Raw genomic sequence first — 22517 nt, forward strand, 5'->3', positions numbered from 1 at the left:
CCGGTTTGGTGCCTTCTTTTGATAATTACTTACTTACTTACACATGGTACAGCACAGTACATCACAGTACATCCTTGCCACTCACGGCAAAACTTGTAAATGACTTCCCAAGTAAATTATCTTCCCCAATAATTCACAACTTTACCACAACACAACTGTAAAATAAGCGCTGGCCAATATAATTAAAGGATTATTAAACCTAAGGAAACCTCCCTGTTACCACTTTCACTGCTGAAAAGGGAATCAATACAGTAGAATTAAATATACGGCACATATAGAGAAAATGGAAACAAATAAAGATCACTTTACTCCACCACTGAAAGAGTCTCTGTGTCCTCACACACGTCAACCTCCCAGTTGGGCTCCACCTCAACTAGACGGCGAACCGGGTAACTCACACGTCTCGAATTCCCATTCACCTCACCAGGTGGTCGACAGGGACAGAGGACAGATGGAACACTGGGTGCGAAACCAGCTTCAGAGTATTATTACCCAAAAACGGGAACAGTGTACTTACATCAATCTCGCGGGCCCACCATACACGCACACATACATACACGTCAACCTCATTCCCACTGCTGCTGCTGCTGGATGATGAAGTCGGCGTCTTCACTACTTCGTACACGTGGTCGGTTGGAGCACGGGGTCGGCTGGACCACGGAGATTAGCTCCACACACAGAGACAACGTTGCCCAAACACGCTTGACTGAATGGATCCCGGAGTGCGCTCACAACACATCACCCACAGATGGAATACGATACCACGCCCTCCTTACTGAAACGGTACAACAGGTACAACGGTACGCGGTGCTACACGGCACACGAGAATGACAGAGTCCTTCACTGTTCACTGCTAATTCCTCGGAATTATGAATTTAAGGTTTCCCTCATAACACTGAAACCTTCTCTAGCTCGTCTCACTGCGCTACCTTGAAGCTAAGGTACGATAGACGGCGGATGTCACTAACACAAGACGATAACAGCCTCCAGTCCAGTTGCTCTGAGATGGCGTCTCACGATCACGAGGCTTAGATGACAAAGTTCACACTGTTAATATCGTTGAATACACCTTCCCACGACACCGGATTCTTACGCACGGCACATGAGAATGATAGCACGACGATGAGCGTGACTTTAGTGACGTTGCAGGTGGTATTTCCCAGTGCTTGGCCTTAGCACGAGAAAGTACCTCTTTCTCTAGCAACATTCCTGGTAACAATAATTATTTTGGCGCCAAGAAGGCTCAGGGTGCCATGCAGTACCCCTCAGCATCTTGACCAATCACGGTTCAGCATTCCTGTGGCCCAAGCGCCTTGGCCAATGGCGTATCTGCCTTACGACGCTACCCACTCTCTCACAAGGTGGCCGCCTGATAGGGGGGGGGGGGGAGGGGGGGTAGCCTACAAACGTTAACCCCCAAACCTCCCTCTCTACACTTGACTAGTACAAAAATTTCCCTGAAATCAACTCCCTCCTGTAATTTCCTTCACAGACCTGATACAGCGATCAGAATGACATCAATGGCTAGCAAATGTTACGGGCTGTCTAACACCCAACACGATTGTGTAGAAGTTATATTCAGAAAGTTGAATCACGGTGCACATCACTGGTGCTTTATGTAATTTCGTACCTCATCCAGTGCACGAGAGAGCAGGAAAAGTCTGTCTCCTGACAAGGTTCTCCTCAGGAGACACATCTAGACTTTCAGTTTAAAGTTGGCGGATATAATACTAGAATAATCAAGACGAAAAATCTCACAATTTTTATATTGTCTTTCTGCTACTCTTCTCACTCTGACATATTCATTCCTGGCGCTCTGGTATCTTTCTCTGCTCACTAGTGACCTATTATATCAATAGTTTCTCCATGACCTTATACTTAGTTACTTTGGTAGCTTACATCTCTGATTAAACCATGGGCTTCTCATCTGCATTTCATTTCTTTCCCTTTCGACTGGGACGAACTTGTCTGCTGCCAACTTACACATCTGTGTGATGTAGTCCATCATGTCTTGGGCCATATTTCCTCTGAGCGCTGTTTTCCAAGTTATATCTGTTAGATATAACACACGTGTGTGTGCGTGTGCGTGTGCTCACCTAATTCACCTAATTGTGCTTGCGGGGGTTGAGCTGTGGCTCTTTGGTCCCGCCTCTCAACCGTCAATCAACTGGTGTACAGATTCCTGAGCCTACTGGGCTCTATCATATCTACATTAGAAACTGTGTATGGAGTCAGCCTCCACCACATTACTTCCTAATGCATGCCATTTGTCAACCACTCTGACACTAAAAAAGTTCTTTCTAATATCTCTGTGGCTCATTTGGGCACTCAGTTTCCACCTGTGTCCCATTGTGCGTGTGCCCCTTGTGTTAAATAGCCTGTCTTTATCTACCCTATCAATTCCCTTCAGAATCTTGAATGTGGTGATCATGTCCCCCCTATCATGTCCCCCCTAACTCTTCTGTCTTCCAACGAAGTGAGGTTTAATTCCCGTAGTCTCTCCTCGTAGCTCATACCTCTCAGCTCGGGTACTAGTCTGGTGGCAAACCTTTGCTATTTTAGTCTTATGCTTGACTAGATATGGACTCCATGCTGGTGCCGCATACTCCAGGATTGGTCTGACATATGTGGGATATAATGTTCTGAAAGATTCCTTACACAAGTTTCTAAAGGCCGTTCTTATGTTAGCCAACCTGGCATATGCTGCTGCTGTTATCCTCTTGATGTGAGCATCAGGGGACAGGTCTGGCATGATATCAACCCCCAGGTCTTTCTCTCTCTCGGACTCTTGAAGTATTTCATCTCCCAAGTGATACCTTGTATCTGGTCTCCTGCTTCCTACCCCTATCTTCATTACATTACATTTGCTTGGATTAAACTCTAACAGCCATTTGTTCGACCATTCCTGCAGCTTGTCCAGGTCTTCTTGAAGCCTCAAGCTGTCCTCCTCTGTCTTAATCCTTCTCATAATTTTGGTATCGTCAGCAAACATTGAGAGGAATGAGTCTATACCCTCTGGGAGATCATTTACGTATATCAGAAACTGGATAGGTCCAAGTACAGAGACCTGTGGGACTCCACTGTTGACTTCACGCCAGTCTGAGGTCTCACCCCTCACTGTAACTCTCTGCTTCCTATTGTTTAGGTACTCCCTTATCCACTGGAGCGCCCTACCAGTTACTCCTGCCTGTTTCTCTAGCTTATGCATCAACCTTTTATGGGGTACTGTGTCAAAGGCTTTCCGACAGTCCAAAAAAATGCAGTCCGCCCACCCTTCTCTTTCTTGTTTAATCTTTGTCACCTGATCGTAGAATTCTATCAATCCTGTAAGGCAAGATTTACCCTCCCTGAACCCATGTTGATGGGTTGTCACGAAGTCTCTTCACTCCAGATGTGTTACTAGGTTTTTTCTCACAATCTTCTCCATCACCTTGCATGGTATACAAGTTAAGGACACTGGCCTGTAGTTCAGTGCCTCTTGTCTCTCACCCTTTTTGTATATTGGTACTACATTAGCAGTCTTCCATATTTCTGGTAGGTCCCCCGTTTCCAGTGACCTACTATACACTATGGAGAGTGGTAGGCAAAGTGCTCCTGCACACTCTTTCAATACCCATGGCGAGATTCCATCCGGCCCAACAGCTTTTCTCACATCCAGCTCCAATAGGTGCTTCTTGACCTCATCTCTTGTAATTTCGAACCTATCCAAGGTCACCTGGTTTGCTGCCACCTCTTCTAGCGCCGCGACATCTCCCTGTTCTATTGTAAAGACCTCCTGGAACCTTTTGTTGAGTTCTTCACACACCTCTTTGTCATTCTCTGTGTACCTGTCCTCGCCCACTCTAAGTTTCATCACCTGTTCCTTCACTGTTGTCTTCCTCCTTATGTGACTGTAGTAGCTTGGGTTCGGTCTTGGCTTTATTAGCTATATCATTTTCATACCTTTTCTCAGCTGCTCTTCTCACACTGACATACTCGTTCCTGGTTCTCTGGTATCTCTCTCTACTTTCTGGTGTTCTGTTATTATGGAAGTTCCTCCATGCCCTTTTGTTTTGCTCCTTTGCTTTCATACATTCCTTATTAAACCACGGATTCTTCCTTTGCTTCTCTGTTTTTTCCTGTCGGGCTGGGACAAACCTGCTTACAGCCTCCTGACATTTTTGGGTGGCATAGTCCATCATGTCTTGTACGGACTTGGTTCCGTATCCCATAGGAATTTATTTATTTCCTCATAGTTTCCCTTTCGGTACGCCAGCCCTTTGGTTCCCAGTTCTTTTTTGGGGGTGATAATTCCCAGCTCAACCAGGTACTCAAAGCTCAATACACTGTGATCACTCATTCCCAAGGGGGCTTCCAACTTAACTTCCCTTATATCCGACTCATTTAGGGTAAATATCAGATCAAGCAAGGCTGGTTCATCCCCTCCTCTCATTCTTGTCGGTCCCTTGACGTGTTGACTTAGAAAGTTTCTTGTTGCCACATCCAGCAGCTTAGCTCTCCATGTGTCTGGGCCTCCAAGTGGGTCTCTGTTCCCCCAATCTATCTTCCCATGGTTGAAGTCTCCCATGATTAGAAGTCTGGATCCGTTCCTGCTAGCCACAGAAGCTGCTCTCTCTATTATATTGATGGTGGCCAAGTTGTTTCTATCATATTCCTGTCTGGGTCTTCTGTCATTTGGTGGGGGATTATATATGACTACTATTATAATTTTCTGTCCTCCATTTGCTGTGGTGCCTGAAATGTAGTCACTGAAACCTTCACAGTTCTGAATTACCATCTCTTCGAAACTCCAACCTTCTCTTAGTAGCAGAGCTACCCCACCTCCTCCTCTCCCTTCTCTCTCTTTCCTCACTACATAGTAGCCCTGTGGAAACACTGCGTTTGTTATGATTTTCGTTAACTTTGTTTCTGTGAGTGCTATTATGTCTGGGTTTTCTTCTAGTGCCCATTCTCCAAGTTCACTTGTTCTATTTGAAATCCCGTCTATGTTAGTGTACATCGCCTTGAAGCTCACTTTCTTCTGTTCATTTTCATGTCCCTTTCTTGGCAAGCATTCTGCTGGTGTGGGAAGCTGTTCCGTGGGCGAGAGGATCTGTGAGGTGGTTTGCAGGGTCTCAGAGGATTTTGGGGTGGGGGGTAGGGGTTGAAGGGAAGGGGGGACAGGTCGGGTGTGGGTTAAGGAGGTAGGGGGGACATGGAGGATACGCAGTGAGGGGGGAGGAGGGATAGGGAGGGTCTGGGATGAAGGGGGAGGGGGGACAGGGGGAAAAAGGTGGGTGGGGGGACATGATGGGAATGGGGAAGGGGTGTCAGGGTCAGAATGGGGTGGGGTGGGAGGGAGGGTTGGGTGGCGGCAGGTAGGGTGAGGGGAAGGGAGGGTTTCTATGCAGAGGGTGGTGGTGGTGTGGCCCCCCCCCCCCTCTGGTGTTGCTGGGATGCTGGTTTCGGGTTCTCCTCTTGTCTCTGGGACTGTTGTGTTGAGGGCTGTGATTTCCTGGTTTGCTCCTCTCTCCCTGCGCTTCCTCCTTGCCTCTGCTGCCCTGGCTCTCTCCTCCTTCGTCCTGTCCCTCTGCAGGAATACTTTTTTGTATCCCTCCATATGCTGCAGACGACTCTTCCTTTCGAGAATGTCCTCCTTTGTGGTTTCGTTTGTAAACACCACCTTTACAAGTCGGTTTCTGTCCTTGTTGTACCAGCCCAACCTGAAAACCTTCTCTATGTTATGTACAGCCCCTTCCATCTGTAACCCCTTCAGTAGCCCATGTACTGCCTCTCTATCCTTGCCATTCCATTCTTGCCTGTTGGATCCTTCCTGTTCTTTGATGCCTACAACTACCACTGATCTTTTCCTCTCCAGCAGTTGAGTGGTGCACCTTGCTGCTTCCTGTGACGTAGCTGCTTGCATCGCTACCTCCCTCACTGTGTCCATTGCTTCTGAGCTCTTTTTCCGTATATCCGCAAATGTATCAGGTACAGAGGCATTTCCTTCCAATGTAGCATTCCCACCTTCCCTTTGGATGATAATCTGATGCTCGGTCTCTTTATTTTTCTCTGTGAGAGATTTGATCTCCTCCCTTGCTGATGCTAGCTCACTTTGCAGATTGTTAATTGTAATCTTCATTTCATTCATCTCCCTCCTGAATTCCTCCAGAACTTGGGTTAGCAATTCCTTTGTTTGATCTCCCTGGCTGCTTTCCTTGTCCTTGTTGCGGCCTCCTGCCATTTTGTCCCTTGTCAAGAGAGAGAGAGAGCAAGAGAGAGAGAGAGAGCAAGAGAGCAAGAGAGAGAGGACAAGAGAGAGAGAGAGCAAGAGAGAGAGAGAGAGCAAGAGAGAGAGAGGACAAGAGAGAGAGAGAGCAAGAGAGAGAGAGAGAGAGAAAGAGAGAGCAAGAGAGAGATAGAGAGAGAGAGAGAGAGAGAGAGAGAGAGAGAGAGAGAGAGAGAGAGAGAGAGAGAGAGAGAGAGAGAGAGAGAGAGAGAGAGAGAGAGAGAGAGAACGTGTGTCTCTTGGGATGGGGTTACTAGGAGGTGAGGTGTTCAGCTTACAGCAGGTAAGAAGGGGGGTGGATTATGAGAGGTTTTATCTCCTTTCCACGAAAGGTGTTAATCCCTTCTAGCCTGTCTGTGCGTGTATGTGTGCGTGCATACGTACGTGGGCTTGAGTGCGTGCGTGCGTGCGTGCGTGTGCGTGCATGCGTGCGCGTGCGTGTGTCACTAGTTCACGGAAGCGGTAACTTCTACCCAGAATGAGCCACACCGAGATTTTAAATATATATACTATCCTGAACAAGAATTTGATAATATTTTACCTAACACTGTACACCTGTTTACTAGACCAGAGAGGGGGTACATACCAGACTGTTTCCCGCTCACACAACTAGATGAGTAATGATGATGTATGGTTGACGATGGTGCTCCGTCGTCGCCTTTCCACTTGGTGATTCTCTAAGTGCTAGTAGATTGACGATGTCGATTCTTTTCTACACAAATCTCTGGACACAATCACCACCCAACAAACACAGTCACAGTTCCACGGCCGGCCGTCCTACCTGGCCGTCAGGTCAGGTCAGGTCAGGTTACTACTCGGTCCTCCACACTGTATGCACCAGTGATTTCACTAGTTACACTTTGGTTTTTTCGCACTATCGCTAGCGATATGACTATGCTATGTGTGTGTGTGTGTGTGTGTGTGTGTGTGTGTGTGTGTGTGTGTGTGTGTGTGTGTGTGTGTGTGTGTGTGTGTGTGTGTGTGTGTGTGTGTGTACTCACCTAGTTGTACTCACCTAGTTGTGTTTGCAGGGGTTGAGCTCTGGCTCTTTGGCCCCGCCTCTCAACCGTCAATCAACAGGTGTACAGATTCCTTAGCCTATTGGGCTCTATCATATCTACACTTGAAACTGTGTATGGAGTCAGCCTCCACCACATCACTTCCTAATGCATTCCATTTGTCAATCACTGTGACACTAAAAAAGTTCTTTCTAATATCTCTGTGGCTCATTTGGGCATTCAGTTTCAACCTGTGTCCCTTTGTGCGTGTTCCCCTAGTGTTAAATAGACTGTCTTTATCTACCCTATCAATTCCCTTCAGAATCTTGAATGTGGTGATCATGTCCCACCTAACTCTTCTGTCTTCCAGCGAAGTGAGGTTTAATTCCCGTAGTCTCTCCTCGTAGGTCATACCTCTCAGCTCGAGTACTAGTCTGGTGGCAAACCTTTGAACCTTTTCCAGTTTAGTCTTATCCTTGACTAGATATGGACTCCATCCTAGGGCTGCATACTCCAGGATTGTCCTGACATATGTGGTATACAAAGTTCTGAATGATTCTTTACACAAGTTTCTGAATGTCGTTCGTATGTTGGCCAGCCTGGCATATGCCGCTGATGTTATCCGCTTGATATGTGCTGCAGGAGACAGGTCTGGCGTGATATCAACCCCCAAGTCTTTTTCCTTCTCTGACTCCTGAAGAATTTCCTCTCCCAGATGATACCTTGTATCTGGCCTCCTGCTCCCTACACCTATCTTCATTACATTACATTTGGTTGGGTTAAACTCTAACAACCATTTGTTCGACCATTCCTTCAGCTTGTCTAGGTCTTCTTGAAGCCTCAAACAGTCCTCTTCTGTTTTAATCCTTCTCATAATTTTAGCATCGTCCACAAACATTGAGAGAAATGAATCGATACCCTCCGGGAGATCATTTACATATATCAGAAACAAGATAGGACCGAGTACAGAGCCCTGTGGGACTCCACTGGTGACTTCACGCCAATCGGAGGTCTCACCCCTCACCGTAACTCTCTACTTCTTATTGCTTAGATACTCCCTTATCCACTGGACCACCTTACCAGCTACACCTGCCTGTCTCTCCAGCTTATGTACCAGCCTCTTATGCGGTACTGTGTCAAAGGCTTTCTGACAATCCAAGAAAATGCAGTCCGCCCAGCCCTCCCTTTCTTGCTTAATCTTTGTCACCTGATCGTAGAATTCTATCAAGCCTGTAAGGCAAGATTTACCCTCCCTGAACCCATGTTGATGGGTTGTCATGAAGTCCCTTCTCTCCAGATGTGTTACCAGGTTTTTTCTCACGATCTTCTCCATCACCTTGCATGGTATACAAGTCAAGGACACTGGCCTGTAGTTCAGTGCCTCTTGCCTGTCGCCCTTTTTGTATATTGGGACCACATTCGCCGTCTTCCATATTTCTGGTAGGTCTCCCGTCCCCAGTGACTTACTATACACTATGGAGAGTGGCAAGCAAAGTGCCTCTGCACACTCTTTCAGTATCCATGTGTGTGTGTGTGTGTGTGTGTGTGTGTGTGTGTGTGTGTGTGTGTGTGTGTGTGTGTGTACTCACCTAGTTGGGCTTGCGGGGGTTGAGCTCTGGCTCTTTGGTCCCGCCTCTCAACCGTCAATCAATAGGTGTACAGATTCCGGAGCCTATTAGGCTCTATCATATCTACACTTGAAACTGTGTATGGAGTCAGCCTCCACCACATTACTTCCTAATGCATTCCATTTATCAACCACTCTGACACTAAAAAAGTTCTTTCTAATATCCCTGTGGCTCATTTGGGCACTTAGTTTCCACCTGTGTTCCCTAGTGCGTGTGCCCCTTGTGTTAAATAGCCTGTCTTTATCAACCCTGTCGATTCCCTTGAGAATCTTGAATGTGGTGATCATGTCCCCCCCTAACTCTTCTGTCTTCCAACGAAGTGAGGTTCAATTCCCGTAGTCTCTCCTCGTAGGTCATACCTCTCAGCTTGGGTACTAGTCTGGTGGCAAACCTTTGAACCTTTTCCAGTTTAGTCTTATGCTTGACTAGATATGGACTCCATGCTGGAGCCGCATACTCCAGGATTGGTCTGACATATGTGGTATATAATGTTCTGAAAGATTCCTTACACAAATTTCTAAAGGCCGTTCTTATGTTAGCCAACCTGGCATATGCTGTTGATGTTATCCTCTTGATATGAGCTTCAGGGGACAGGTCTGGCGTGATATCAACCACCAGGTCTTTCTCTCTCTCTGACTCTTGAAGTATTTCATCTCCCAAGTGATACCTTGTATCTGGTCTCCTGCTTCCTACCCCTATCTTCATTACATTACATTTGCTTGGGTTAAACTCTAACATCCATTTGTTCGACCATTCCTGCAGCTTGTCCAGGTCTTCTTGAAGCCTCAAGCTGTCCTCCTCTGTCTTAATCCTTCTCATAATTTTGGCGTCGTCAGCTAACATTGAGAGGAATGAGTCTATACCCTCTGGGAGATCATTTACGTATATCAGAAACAGGATAGGTCCAAGCACAGAGCCTTGTGGGACTCCACTGGTGACTTCACGCCATTCTAAGGTCTCACCCCTCACTATAACTCTCTGCTTCCTATTGCTTAGGTACTCCCTTATCCACTGGAGCGCCCTACCAGTTACTCCTGCCTGTTTCTCCAGCTTATGCATCAACCTTTTATGGGGTACTGTGTCAATGGCTTTCCGACAGTCCAAAAAAATGCAGTCCGCCCATCCTTCTCTTTCTTACTTAATCTTTGTCACCTGATCATAGAATTCTATCAAGCCTGTAAGAGAAGATTTACCCTCCCTGAACCCATGTTGATGGGTTGTCACGAAGTCTCTTCTCTCCAGATGTGTTACTAGGTTTTTCTCACAATCTTCTCCATCACCTTGCATGGTATACAAGTTAAGGACACTGGCCTGTAGTTCAGTGCCTCTTGTCTGTCACCCTTTTTAAATATTGGTACTACATTAGCAGTCTTCCATACTTCTGTGTGTGTGTGTGTGTGTGTGTGTGTGTGTGTGTGTGTGTGTGTGTGTGTGTGTATGTTTGTATGTGTTTGTGTCTGCCTGTATATGCATGTGTGTGTGTACTCACCTAGTTGTACTCACCTAGTTGTGCTTGCGGGGGTTGAATTTTGCATCATCAGCAAACATTGAGAGGAATGAGTCTATACTCTTTGGAAGATCATTTACATATATCAGAAACAGGATTGGTGCAATTATAAAGCCTTGTGGGACTCTGCTGGTGACATCTCGCCAGTCAAAGGTCTTCCTACTTAAAGTTACTCGCTGTTTTCTCTTGCTTAAAAACTCCCTTATTGACTGGAGCACCTTACTTTTTATTTCTGCCTGTTTCTCAAACTATTCTAAAAGCATTTTACAGGGTGCTGTTGAAAGACTTTCTGACAGTCTAAGAAAATGCAGTCTGCCCGCTCTTGTCTTCACTTGCCTAATTTTTGTCACCTGGGAATTGAGTTATATTAAACCTGTGAGGCACGATTTACCATTCCTCAACCCATGCTGGTGGTGTGTTACAAAGATCCTTCTCCCCAGATGTTCTACAAGCTTTTTCCACACGATTTTCTCTATGATCTTGCATGGTATATAAGTTATGGAAACTGGCCTGTAGTTCAGTTCCTCTTGCCTGGCAAACTTTTTATGAATATTAGCTGTCTTCCACCTTTTTGGTAGGTCTCTTGTTTCTAGTGACATGTTAGACACCATACAGAATGGCTTCTACACTCTCTTTTTAGTATCTAAGGGTGAGATTCAGTCAAGCCCAACAGTCTAGGTCACATTCAGCTTCATCAGATTCCTCTTGACCTCATCACTGGTAAGCTTAAATTCTTCTAAGGATTCTTGGTTTTTCACCCCCTCTCTCAGTACAGGGACTTCTCGTGGCTCTATTGTGAAGACCTCCGGGATTTTTTGTTTAGTTCTTCACACACCTCCTTGTCATTCTCTGTGTATGTGCTCTTCTTTTTTCTCAGTTTCATCACTAGTTCCTTAACTGCTGTTTTCTTCCTGATGTGGCTGTGGAGCAGTTTTGGTTGGGTCTAGGCTTTACTTTGCAATGTAATTTTAACTGTCTCTCTGCTTCTCTCCTCACTCTGAGGTACTCATTCCTGGCCCTCTGCCATCTCTCCCTGTTCTCTGGTGTTATTATTTCTGTAGTTTCTCCATTTCCTGTACTTAATTGCTTTGCTTCCTTACGTGCCTAATTGAATCATGGATTCATCTATGGTTTCATTTTTGAAACATCCATCTGAATTTATCCATCTTTTCATTTTTGTCCTTTTGGGCCAGGATAACCCTGTCTGCAGCTTCCAGGCACTTCTGGGTGACGTACTCCATCATATCTTGTACAGTCTTTTATCTGAGTTCTCTTTCCCATGGTATTCCCATTAGGAAGTTCCTCATCTCATCATAGTTTCCTTTTCAGTAAGCCAGCCGTTTCCTCTCTGATCCCTTCCTTGGATTGGTTATCACTAACTCTACTAGATACTCAAATGTCAGTAAGCTGTGGTCACTCCCATTTGTTTGTCTCTGAGACAATATCGATGTCATCTGTGGAGCGCACCCGATCCCAGTTCTTTTAGGAAGGAAGGTGTTACGATGTCAACGCCATACATGGAGTGCACCCGACCCAATTTCTGTTTCCTGGTAGAAGATTGTGATTTTTATTTGATTCCTGTAAAGTGTTTGTCTTACTAACTACATTTTTACTCCCTAGGAGAGATATGGGTGGTATCTTGGTCAGCGGGAATGAGTTCACCCCAGGGCAGAAATGAACTCAAGACGTGTTCCAGTGGGAACAAGTGACCGAGTCAGTATAGACAGTGATTTGTCTGTAATACTTAGCGAAGTATTGGTGATTGGACCGACGTACCCCCGTGATGGCCAAGTTGAGTTACAAGATGGAAGTACTGTCCGTCTGTTAAGGCTTGTGTGGAAGTCTGCCAGTGTGTTGCTGGAGACCTCTGCCAGTGTGTTGCTGGAAACCTCTGCCAGTGTGTTGCTGGAGACCTCTGCCAGTGTGTTGCTGGAAACCTCTGCCAGTGTGTTGCTGGAGACCTCTGCCAGTGTGTTGCTGGAGACCTCTGCCAGTGTGTTGCTGGAGACCTCTGCCAGTGTGTTGCTAGAGACCTCTGCCAGTGTGTTGCAAGAGACCTCTGCCAGTGTGTTGCTGGAGACCTCTGCCAGTGTGTTGCTAGAGACCTCTGCCAGTGTGTTGCTGGAGACCTCTGCCAGTGTGTTGCTGGAGACCTCTGCCAGTGTGTTGCTAGAGACCTCTGCCAGTGTGTTGCTGGAGACCTCTGCCAGTTTGTTGCTGGAGGCCTCTGTCAGTTTGTTGCTGGAGACCTCTGCCAGTGTGTTGCTGGAGAAATATGCCAGTGTGTTGCTGGAGAAATATGCCAGTGTGTTGATAAAAAGTAGAAATGGTGTTTTGGGCACCGTAACAATACTGTGTATGACTGGTCCATGTTTTTCTGAGAAAGTTGAACTCGCCGGCGTGAGGACCATAGAAGACAGACTCAGGGAGAGAACCTTGAATGATGTACAATAGAAGCTAGAAGTTAACTCACCGGGAAAGAAGATTGAATTAATTTAATAGTGTCCTGTGTGAAAGTGACACCTGCAGTGTTATATCATGTACATATGCGTATATATACTCCAGATGTCGTGAAGGAAAGCTAACTCTCAATATATTGATATTTAACTGATTGACTCGAATTACTCGAAGGACCACTCTATTTTTACTGAAAAGGGAAACAGATAACTAAGCAATAGAAAAGGACTGAAATACCAATGCCTGTGGAAAATGTAACCATTAAGAATTATTCCTTGAATATTAATGGACTGTAGATTAAATTACTATTCAAGAGGTAAACTTTCCCAAACTTTACAAATGGGGGGTTAATACCAAAAGTTAAGTTTCTCCTAGTACGCTTCATCAAGGCTGGTTCTTCCTCGAATAAAATTAGTAACTCTTACTAAGATATATAAATGATATAAACATTTGATAATTTGGTTAGTAACAAGAATATATTGAATAATGGCTAGATAAGAAAATTGTTTCTATCTAAAGTTCATGAGGAAATTATACTTGACTTCCTAGAACATGTAAAAGAAATATAATCTCAAATTTTTACTAGGTTTCAACTGTTCATAAGTAAGTAATAACTAAATTGAAATAATCTGAGCTGCTTAGCTGTGACAGTGAACAGAAGCATGGTGTCGAGATGGCGTCATCTGGAACTTGCTGGAACACGTGACCCGCTAGCGTAGAGTGGGAAATTGTTGCACTCACGGCTGCTCCAACACATGCTGGACACCCAATGGGGTGTAAAAATTGTCTACACAAGTTATATCAATTATATAATTACGATTCAATGGAAGAGACAAATTAAATTCCTTGTTGACGTACTTGTCGTTAGGGGAGGTATCACGACGTAACGATGGACTAAGTGAAAAGTTATTATACAGTGAGCTCCGATAAAAAACTAGACCACTTAACATGCTGGTTGTCCACCGATGCAATCCTTGGATCGCTAATGGAGTAATTGCACACTCCAGGGATGATCGTGTAGTTGATGAAAGATTCGCCTCTCCCTAGATTTATGGCCGCCACGTTGTCTCAGGCCAGCCCGTCCTCCAAACAAAGATCCAAAAGTGATTCCATGCACCCGCCAAACTCCCTGTTTATGAATGAAAAGCGGTTTACACACGACTCACAACTGCTGACGTTCGAACATATCCGGAACAAGTGCTTCACTGACGAATTTTGTTCGAATCACAACGCTATAAATGCTTCACCTACGTACTACAAATACAAATAATCGTCAACAGAACCTAAACACCTAACCTAACCTATCCTATGCCTATATATACACAATATGCTAATATATTATAATATTAATTTATACTTGAGAAAATTCCCGTTTTGAATAAACAGCATGTTAAAATTTATGAATGCGTCTGTGGGGTTGACCGCTGAATGTAATGGACTTGAGTCGAGGACGTTTTGCTCAGGCCTTGTCCACCCCATGGAGGTCTCGCGTCCGACTCTCTCCCTCAACCTGTCTCTCGCGCATGCGCAACATATTTTAGTAGAAACGGAAAATTCTTTTCCTTGAAATTACTCTACTTAATACGTTAATGAGAATAGGGTCGCAATTATAGGGAGTTAAATATTGTTTATACTCTCACTAAATAATCTATATAAATAAAAATGGAAATGTTCGTTTGTTCAAAAACGCTAATCTCCGAGAGTTCTTCACCGATTGCTTTCAAATTTTCACACAATGTTCCATTCGCTTCCGAGCGGGTTTTTATATACATACTATTTCGATATCACGACTGTGACGGGAAAAAACATGTTTTTTTAAACTGTTTTTCATGTGAGGGAAATCTTCGAAACCTCTTTACTGATTGCTTTGAAATTTTGACACAACGTTGCATTGGAATAGGCGAGCGTTTTTATAGACCTACTATATACATGCCTCACCTGTGACAGGAAAAAACATGCTTTTTTTGAAAAATAGCACCATCTTTTGGACGTAGGAGCAACAAATGCTTTAATTTTCGAAAGTTCTTCACCGATTGCTTTGAAATTTTGACACAACGTTCGATGCGAATACGTGCGTGTTTTTATATACCTACTATTTAGATGCCACACCAGTGACAGGTAAAAACCTGCCTTTTTTTAAAAACAGCGCCATCTGTTGCACATAAGACCAACACAAGCAATTCAAATTATGTTACGATTCTATTTCAATGTTTCAGATTGCATTGATAACTTGAATTTTCATAAATTTTGATTTATTTTCATTTTGATTGAATTATTTTGTGTGACATTGCGATGGAATAGAGCTGTGTTGTTTACCATACCGTTCATTTCGTGGGTAAAGTTTATTTGTTTTTTTTTCATTGTTTTTCTTTTTGTTTTTAACTGTTCCTATTATTTTTCAGTGCAATTGGTGACGAAATTGAACTGTGTCGATTGATCTGTGTTTGAATTATTGAAATATTTCGTTAGTATTTTTGGTTTTGGTTTTGAAGACATGAAAATGGACTACACGTTTATTTCACAGCTGCAAATGAGCAACAAACAGCTATGAATCCACAGTCTACAACGTTAACTGCTTTCTTTACATCATGTCAAAATGACATGTTTGCAAAAACAATGCTGTATTCGGAAGTACCTACGTATTACAAATGGAATGCCAGTAGAAAATCATTTGAGGGAGTGTGGTGGCAACCGCCAGCCGGGTCGGACGTTCCCTTGGTCTCCCTGCTGGTGTTTACATTGGGTGATTGTTGGTTGCCCTGACGGGTGGTTGTTTGCCACTGCAGGGTGACTGTTTTTCAGTCAAGTATGGGGACTTACGTGCCGCCACTAAAGAGGAAGGACTTGGCTGGGCTGACTTTTACATGTCGGGTGGATATTGGTGTCGTCAGCAACACTCTGTTTGCAGTTATGGGTGTGAAAGTGAGAGATCTCGTCGGTCTACAGGTTGTTCGTGACGACAGAGTAGTTGTGAAGTTCGCCGAGAGTGGCTTGTTCCTGAGGTTTCTCGACCAGTATGAGGACAAGGTGGTGGGGCTGAGCAACGGTCTGGGCTCTGTGACTGTGACGAATTTGAGTGTGGAGTACACATAGGTGTCTATTAAGAATGCGACGTTTGAAATGTCTGAGGATCTTCTCCGTCGGGTTCTTGCCAGATATGGGCGTGTGGATTCTATTCGTACCTGTAGATACACAACCGGGAACGTCAAGGGACTCGGTAATGGTTACTGAACAGCTAAGATGGTTCTTCATGGGAATGTGCCTTTTTCTCTCGCGCTTGCTGGCTTTACGGTCTGCTTCTCCTACCGTGGGCAGACTCGGACGTGTTTTAAATGTGGCCACGTTGGACATTTGGCTGCTGCCTGCGACACTCGGATGTATGATTAGGTAAGTGTGTTTCATGAAGCGGATTTTCCTCCCTTGCCTGAGCATGAGGATGTCTCGGTTGTGGATGATACCCCTTGTAAGAGGACGGCCGCGGTGATGGGTGCCGCTCAAGTTAGTGCGGTTGGTGGTGTGGGTGTCGGGGTGAAGGGGGGAGTGCGGACCCCTCCCCGCCGTCGGCTTCGTTTCCTCAGCCGGTCCAGTCTCCAGCTCGTGTGTCGCCTGAAGGGTGTGGGCCTGTACCCCCTGAGGATGAGGTCAATGTTTTTCTGGATCGTGTGTTGCCCGGTTACTTGCGGCCGGCCGTGGACTCTACTGGGATGCCTCCTGCTGAGGGCGACAGTTCAGATGATCAGAGGCCTCTGTCCAAGCGTTCCCGGAGGGCTAGGAGTGTGTCGCCCCCTCGTGGGTGGGCTGCGGAGTGTTAAGTTGGGGGAGGATGATGTGATGAATCGTAACATAATTTGAACTGCTTGTGTTGGTCTTATGTGCAACAGATAGCACTGTTTTTAAAAAAGGCAGGTTTTTACCTGTTACTGGTGTGGCATCTAAATAGTAGGTATATAAAAACACGCACGTATTCGCATGGAACGTTATGTCAAAATTTCAAAGCAATCAGTGAAGAACTTTCGAAAATTAAAGCATATGTTGCTCCTACGTCCAACAGATGGTGCTGTTTAAAAAAAAAAAAAACATGTTTTTTCCTGTCACAGGTGAAGCATGTATATAGTAGGTGTATAAAAACGCTCGCCTATTCCAATGCAACGTTGTGTCAAAATTTCAAAGCAATCAGTAAAGAGGTTTTGAAGAGTTCCCCTCACATGAAAAACTCATGAAAAACAGTTGAAAAAAAAACATGTTTTTCCCGTCACAAACGTGATATCGAATTAGTATGTATATAAAACCCGCTCGGAAGCGAATGGAACATTGTGTGAAAATTTCAAAGCAATCGGTAAAGAACTTTCGGAGATTAGCGGTTTTGAACAAACGAACATTTCCATTTTTATTTATATAGACTAGCAGTACCCGGCCACGGGTTGCTGTGGCTCAGCAGCACATGCGGGTTTCTGAGTCACAGCAACCTTCCCTGTTCCCCAGTCCTGCTCACCATTCTGTCCTCAACCGTCTCCTCGACCTCCCATCCATTCCCCACTCCACCGTTCCCTCGTCCTCCCCAGACAGACGGAGAGACAGACAGACAGAGAGAGAGAGAGAGCGAGAGGGACAGAGAGAGGGGGAAGAGGGAGAATGGGTTGTGTGGGTGCGGGTGGGGGTGTGGGGATGTGGGAGTTACACTGTAGTGTACTGGTTTGAGCGTAGGGGGAAGGGGAGGAGAGTTTTGGGAGAGTGATTAGGGGTGGGATTGTGGGGAAGGGGAGGTAAGAGGAGTAGGTGTTGGTCACTGTAGCTGGCCCCTCTCACATAGGTGTTACCATAGATTCCTTACCTCTATAAGCCACGTGAGATTTTTAAAAATATATATGATATAGGGATTTTTTTAAATCACTCCATACATCAGATAATGACAGAGAGAGAGAGAGAGAGAGAGAGAGAGAGAGAGAGAGAGAGAGAGAGAGAGAGAGAGAGGGGTACCCACCAGCCACCCTTCCTACTCACCACAACCAAGGTGAGTATAGTCCTTCCTTATGACGAGGATGCTCCAATGTCCCGCCCTGATTCCGCCGTCGCTTGCCACGTATTATAGTTGTTGCAATCACCTTTATCAGTTACTGTGGAACACTTTTTCTCTCACTTGTTTTCACACTTTCTCAAAAAGTGATCTCACACTTTGCAAGTTCACTCCCTATGGTGCTCTAATAACACTTCACAATCACTATTCTCTCTTATGCTATTCCAGACACTCTGATACACATCCGGTCCTGCCCCCCTGCTCGCTGAGAGCACGTATGTGTGTGTGTGCGTGTTTGTGCTTGCATGTGCGTGTGTGTGCTTGCATGTGTGTGTGTTTGCATATGCATGTGTATGTGCTTGCATGTACATTTGTGTGTGTGTGTTTGTGCTTGCATGTGCGTGTGTGTGTGTGCGTGCTTGCATGTGTGTGTGTTTGCATATGCATGTGTATGTGCTTGCATGTACATTTGTGTGTGTGTGTGTGTGTGTGTGTGCGCATTTGCATGTGCATGTGTGTATGCCAATAGATTGTCTTAAATTTCCATTATTCATATGTAAGTAATGCTACCAATATGTTGCAGCAGCGACATATGTGAGGTGATGCAGAACGTGACCATGTGCCCGCTGTGTGACCTCCACTGCCAGCACTGGAAGCTGGCGAAGGCGTGCCAGCCCGCCAGACTCACTTACCTCGTAGACAACCCGGCCACCATCTTCTTCACCGCCTTTATGGCCCTGTGGGGTGAGTTGCCTCACGTCCTCCTCCTCTCTTGTACAGCAGGGGTCTACCACCTCTTCTTGTCCACCTCCTCACTTGTACATCAGGGGTCTACCACCTCTTCTTGTCCACCTCCTCTCTTGTACATCAGGGGTCTACCACCTCATCTGGTCCACTTCCTCTCTTGTACAGCAGGGGTCTACCACCTCTTCTTGTCCACCTCCTCTCTTGTACATCAGGGGTCTACCACCTCTTCTTGTCCACCACCTCTCTTGTACATCAGGGGTCTACCACCTCTTCTTGTCCACCTCCTGTCTTGTACAACAGGGGTCTACCACCTCTTCCGGTCCACCTCCTCTCTTCTACAACAGGGGTCTACCACCTCATCTGGTCCACTTCCTCTCTTGCACAGCAGGGGTCTACCACCTCTTCTGGTCCTCCTCTTGTCTTGTACAGCAGGGGTCTACCATCTCTTCTGGTTCTCCTTCTCTCTTGTACAGCAGGGGTCTACCACCTCTTCTGGTCCATCTCCTTTCTTGTACAGCAGGGGTCTACCACCTCTTCTGGTCCTCCTCTCTTATACAGCAGGGGTCTACCACCTCTTCAAGTCCTCCTCCTCCTCTCTTATACAGCAGGGGTCTACCACATTTTCTGGTCCACCTCCTCTCATGTACAGCAGGGGTTTACCACCTCTTCTGATCTACCTCTTCTCTTGTACAGCAGGGGTCTACCACCTCTTCTAGTCCACCTCCCCTCTTGTACAGCAGGGGTCTACCACCTCCCTCTCTGGTCCTCTTTCTCTCTTGTACAGCAGGGGTCTACCATCTTTTCTGGTCCACATACCGTGTCAGTATTATAAATTATGACATAATGGATTCGTTTTACTGTTCTCCGCGGATCTGTTATGGCATAGGAAAAAATAACGTAAATGTTTCCGAGGAACTCAACGGCTCCAATTTAGTACGGAAAATGTTCATGTGGAATGTTCCTGCAACCTATTCCTGCAAGTCTCTATTTGACATTGTAAATTTTACCATAGGGAATAAACAGCCGCGATTTGGCCCCTGATATTTTCTCCTAAGGTGATTAAAGAGCTACCTCCCCATCATCTCTACATTCGCTGGCCTGGAATAATGCACTCAGGAACAGCTATTCCTAATGTTTGATGACGTCATCAGCCAACAAAGATTTTCATCTTCTTCAATAAGACCGTTTTCAGTGATTGCATATTTTATCGCACTTCATATTTATCCCCAGTTTCAATATTTTTCCCCAAGAAAATCTAAGGGCTCCCTTCTGTCATCCCAAAATTTTATTACCTAGGTACCTCGCATGGATAGTCATCCTTAATGTACAATGAAGTCACAACTAGCTGGTCTTCATCCTCCCTAAGTAATATTCTTTCCAAGCATTGTCTATGGACACTATTGTGTGTGTGTGTGGGTGGGTGTATAGTCATATTAAATAATGTGCCTGTTCACTAGTTCGGAGCTGGAAAGGAGTTGACTTGAGGGGCTTGGGTCCTGTTTGACCTCGCTTGGGTGTTGGTACCCTCGGAGCGAGGCCTGTTGTTACAGGGGGAAGGGTTTTCCTGACTCAGGAGCGTTATTTAGAAGCCGAATTCTGGCTCACTGCACATATTTGGAGTTTGAAATTACGACTTTTTATAGTGAAATACAAACCTTCCTTAGTCAAAGACTACGATGTAATTCAGACAGTCCCCAGTCAAAGACAATAGGGTAAAACAGACCTTCCTTAGTTAAAGACCTGGGTTTAATGCAGATTTAAGTCCGTTTTCTGCGTTAGCATATTTAATCACATTTTCAATGATTTAATATTAAATACCATTTTCTAAGATTATTTATAGTTAAAGTATCTCATATTCAACATATGAATGAAATTCCAGAAGGCCTTTTTGGAGGGGCCATACAGGAGCCCCTATTCATTTCCACGCATGTTGGGCCCTTACGGCAAAGTGGACAGCGCTCAGGATTTGTAGTCCTAAAGTTCCGGGGTTCAATCCCCACCGGTGGCGGAAACAAATGGACAGAGTTTCTTTGACCCTGAGGTGCCTGTTCACCTAGCAATAAATAGGTACCTGGGAGTTAGACAGCTGTTACGAGTTGTTTCCTGGGGTTGTGTAACAAAAAAGAGGTCTGATCGAGGACCGGGCCACGGGGACGCTATGCCCCAAAAATCATTTCAAGATAACTTCAAAAAAGTTGAGGCAATCAACAAATGCTATAAAAAGAAATAAATAACAGAATGTGCTATTTCCTTGTTTTGTATATATAGGCAATGTTCACACTGTTATATACGAATGTCTGATAAATACTCAAAATAGAAACTCCTTTTCATACCCATTTTATCAACTTATACCCTTCAATCATATCACCAGTATAGAGGTGATATATAGAAGACCCTATTTATGTCCCATTTAAACCAATTCATTCTCTCTTCGTCGAATTATAGAACAGCTTATTTGTTCAAATACTTATAGTAGACTGATTTAATTACAAGAAAAAGATTGATAGTGCCCTCGGCTAAAAAAATTATTTATTTATATCTAATAATTAGAGTGCATACCCTAAGATCGTTTATTGAGCATAGGAATGAATGAAACAGACTACCACCCATTCATATAAAAAAAAAATGAACACAGCAACTGAATTGACAAGTATCTCACTCGTTTACCCCCCTCCCCGCTCAGCTCGTTGATGCCGTGAGGGGGGCTTATTGGGTGGCTGCCGGAGTGTGATGCTCCTTGGGACAGTCCTATGTCCTTTCGTTGCCTTGTGCTCCTGCCGCTGTCCTCTCCAACTGTGCTGAGCTACTTTTCCTTTTCCTTCTGTTTCGTTTTTCTCCCCTCTCTTCTCCTATCTGCTTGCCGTTTCTTGCCGACCTTTTGCTTGTTTTGGTTATTCCTTTGGACTTCTTCTATTTTGACGCCCGGGTGCTTGAGGAGACATACTCTTGCACCCGTAGAACTGTAGTACCCAACATCGAGAGCGAGGGGAACCTTTTATTGTCAATCCCCCTTTCGTCACTTAACCCGATCTCGACGGATTGTCGTTTCTTAAGGTGGTGTTTGTGGGGCGTATACTCCCGACGCACCCCTAGGAGGCCCCGGCATGATCGGCGATAGCTTCTTGTTGGGTGTCCTGACCCTAATTGTGGCTCCACGGTGGGTGTGGGGGCACATTCGAGAACGAATGTTTTTCTCATAGCGATGATGTATACTGTTTCTCCTTTACCTTCTCAGGCTCGTGCGGTGGGCGACCAAGCCCGAGTCGGTCTGTGTTGGAAGACCGGGCTCTGTAGCCTCCGCTGCATTGGGCCCCAGCCTTGCTCCTCCTTTGGCCTCTCTGATTCCTCCCCTCGGCTCCCCTCCCTTCTCTGTGGGTGGGTCGAGCCCCAAGCCCCCAGTGGTGACTACCTCGTCCCCTGACATGGCTCCATATCTCGTTGTAACTACTTAGCCTTTTAACCCCTCTCTCTCTGGGGGTTCTCAACGCCGTCCTCGTCACGGCCGCCCTTGCTCGATTCCTTCCCGTTCTGATACCTATCAAGCCTTGTTTGGTCCCGCTTCGTGGACCAAATATTTTGATCTCCTCCCTCTTGATTCTGCGCCTCCTGACTATTTCTCCCTCCATCGACATCTCGTTGATTCCCTGGATGCCTCTGTTACCTTCAACCCCACTCGTCTCGGTACATGTGTCGTTGCTGCTCCTTCTCAGGATGAAGCTTCCCGCTTGTCTGCCTTATCTTGCCTTGGCGAGACCCCTGTTCGGGTCTCCAAGAACGCTCAGTTGAACGACAGTGTTAGCACTATTCTCCTCCTGCTCCATGTTGCGACCGGTGTTCGGGATCTGCGAGACTGCCACGACGATATTCGACATATCCTTGATGCCCAGGGTCATTCTAT

At 45.5% G+C, this 22517-nt stretch overlaps 1 protein-coding gene across 9 annotated transcripts in view; it reads left to right on the forward strand.

Annotated features, from left to right (window-relative positions):
• The window catches only part of LOC123760100 (anoctamin-1), a 320419-nt gene that overhangs the window by 188344 nt on the left and 109558 nt on the right, over nucleotides 1-22517 (forward strand). For all 9 annotated transcript variants that reach the window (XM_069325474.1, XM_069325478.1, XM_069325475.1 and 6 more), the window contains one exon: nucleotides 18456-18616. In XM_069325474.1, the coding sequence (XP_069181575.1) occupies nucleotides 18456-18616 (161 nt within the window). The remainder of the gene's footprint in view (nucleotides 1-18455; nucleotides 18617-22517) is intronic.

The sequence above is a fragment of the Procambarus clarkii genome, chromosome 16 (genome assembly GCF_040958095.1).
Source record: "Procambarus clarkii isolate CNS0578487 chromosome 16, FALCON_Pclarkii_2.0, whole genome shotgun sequence".
In the NCBI taxonomy this organism is placed as follows: Eukaryota; Metazoa; Arthropoda; class Malacostraca; order Decapoda; family Cambaridae; genus Procambarus; species Procambarus clarkii.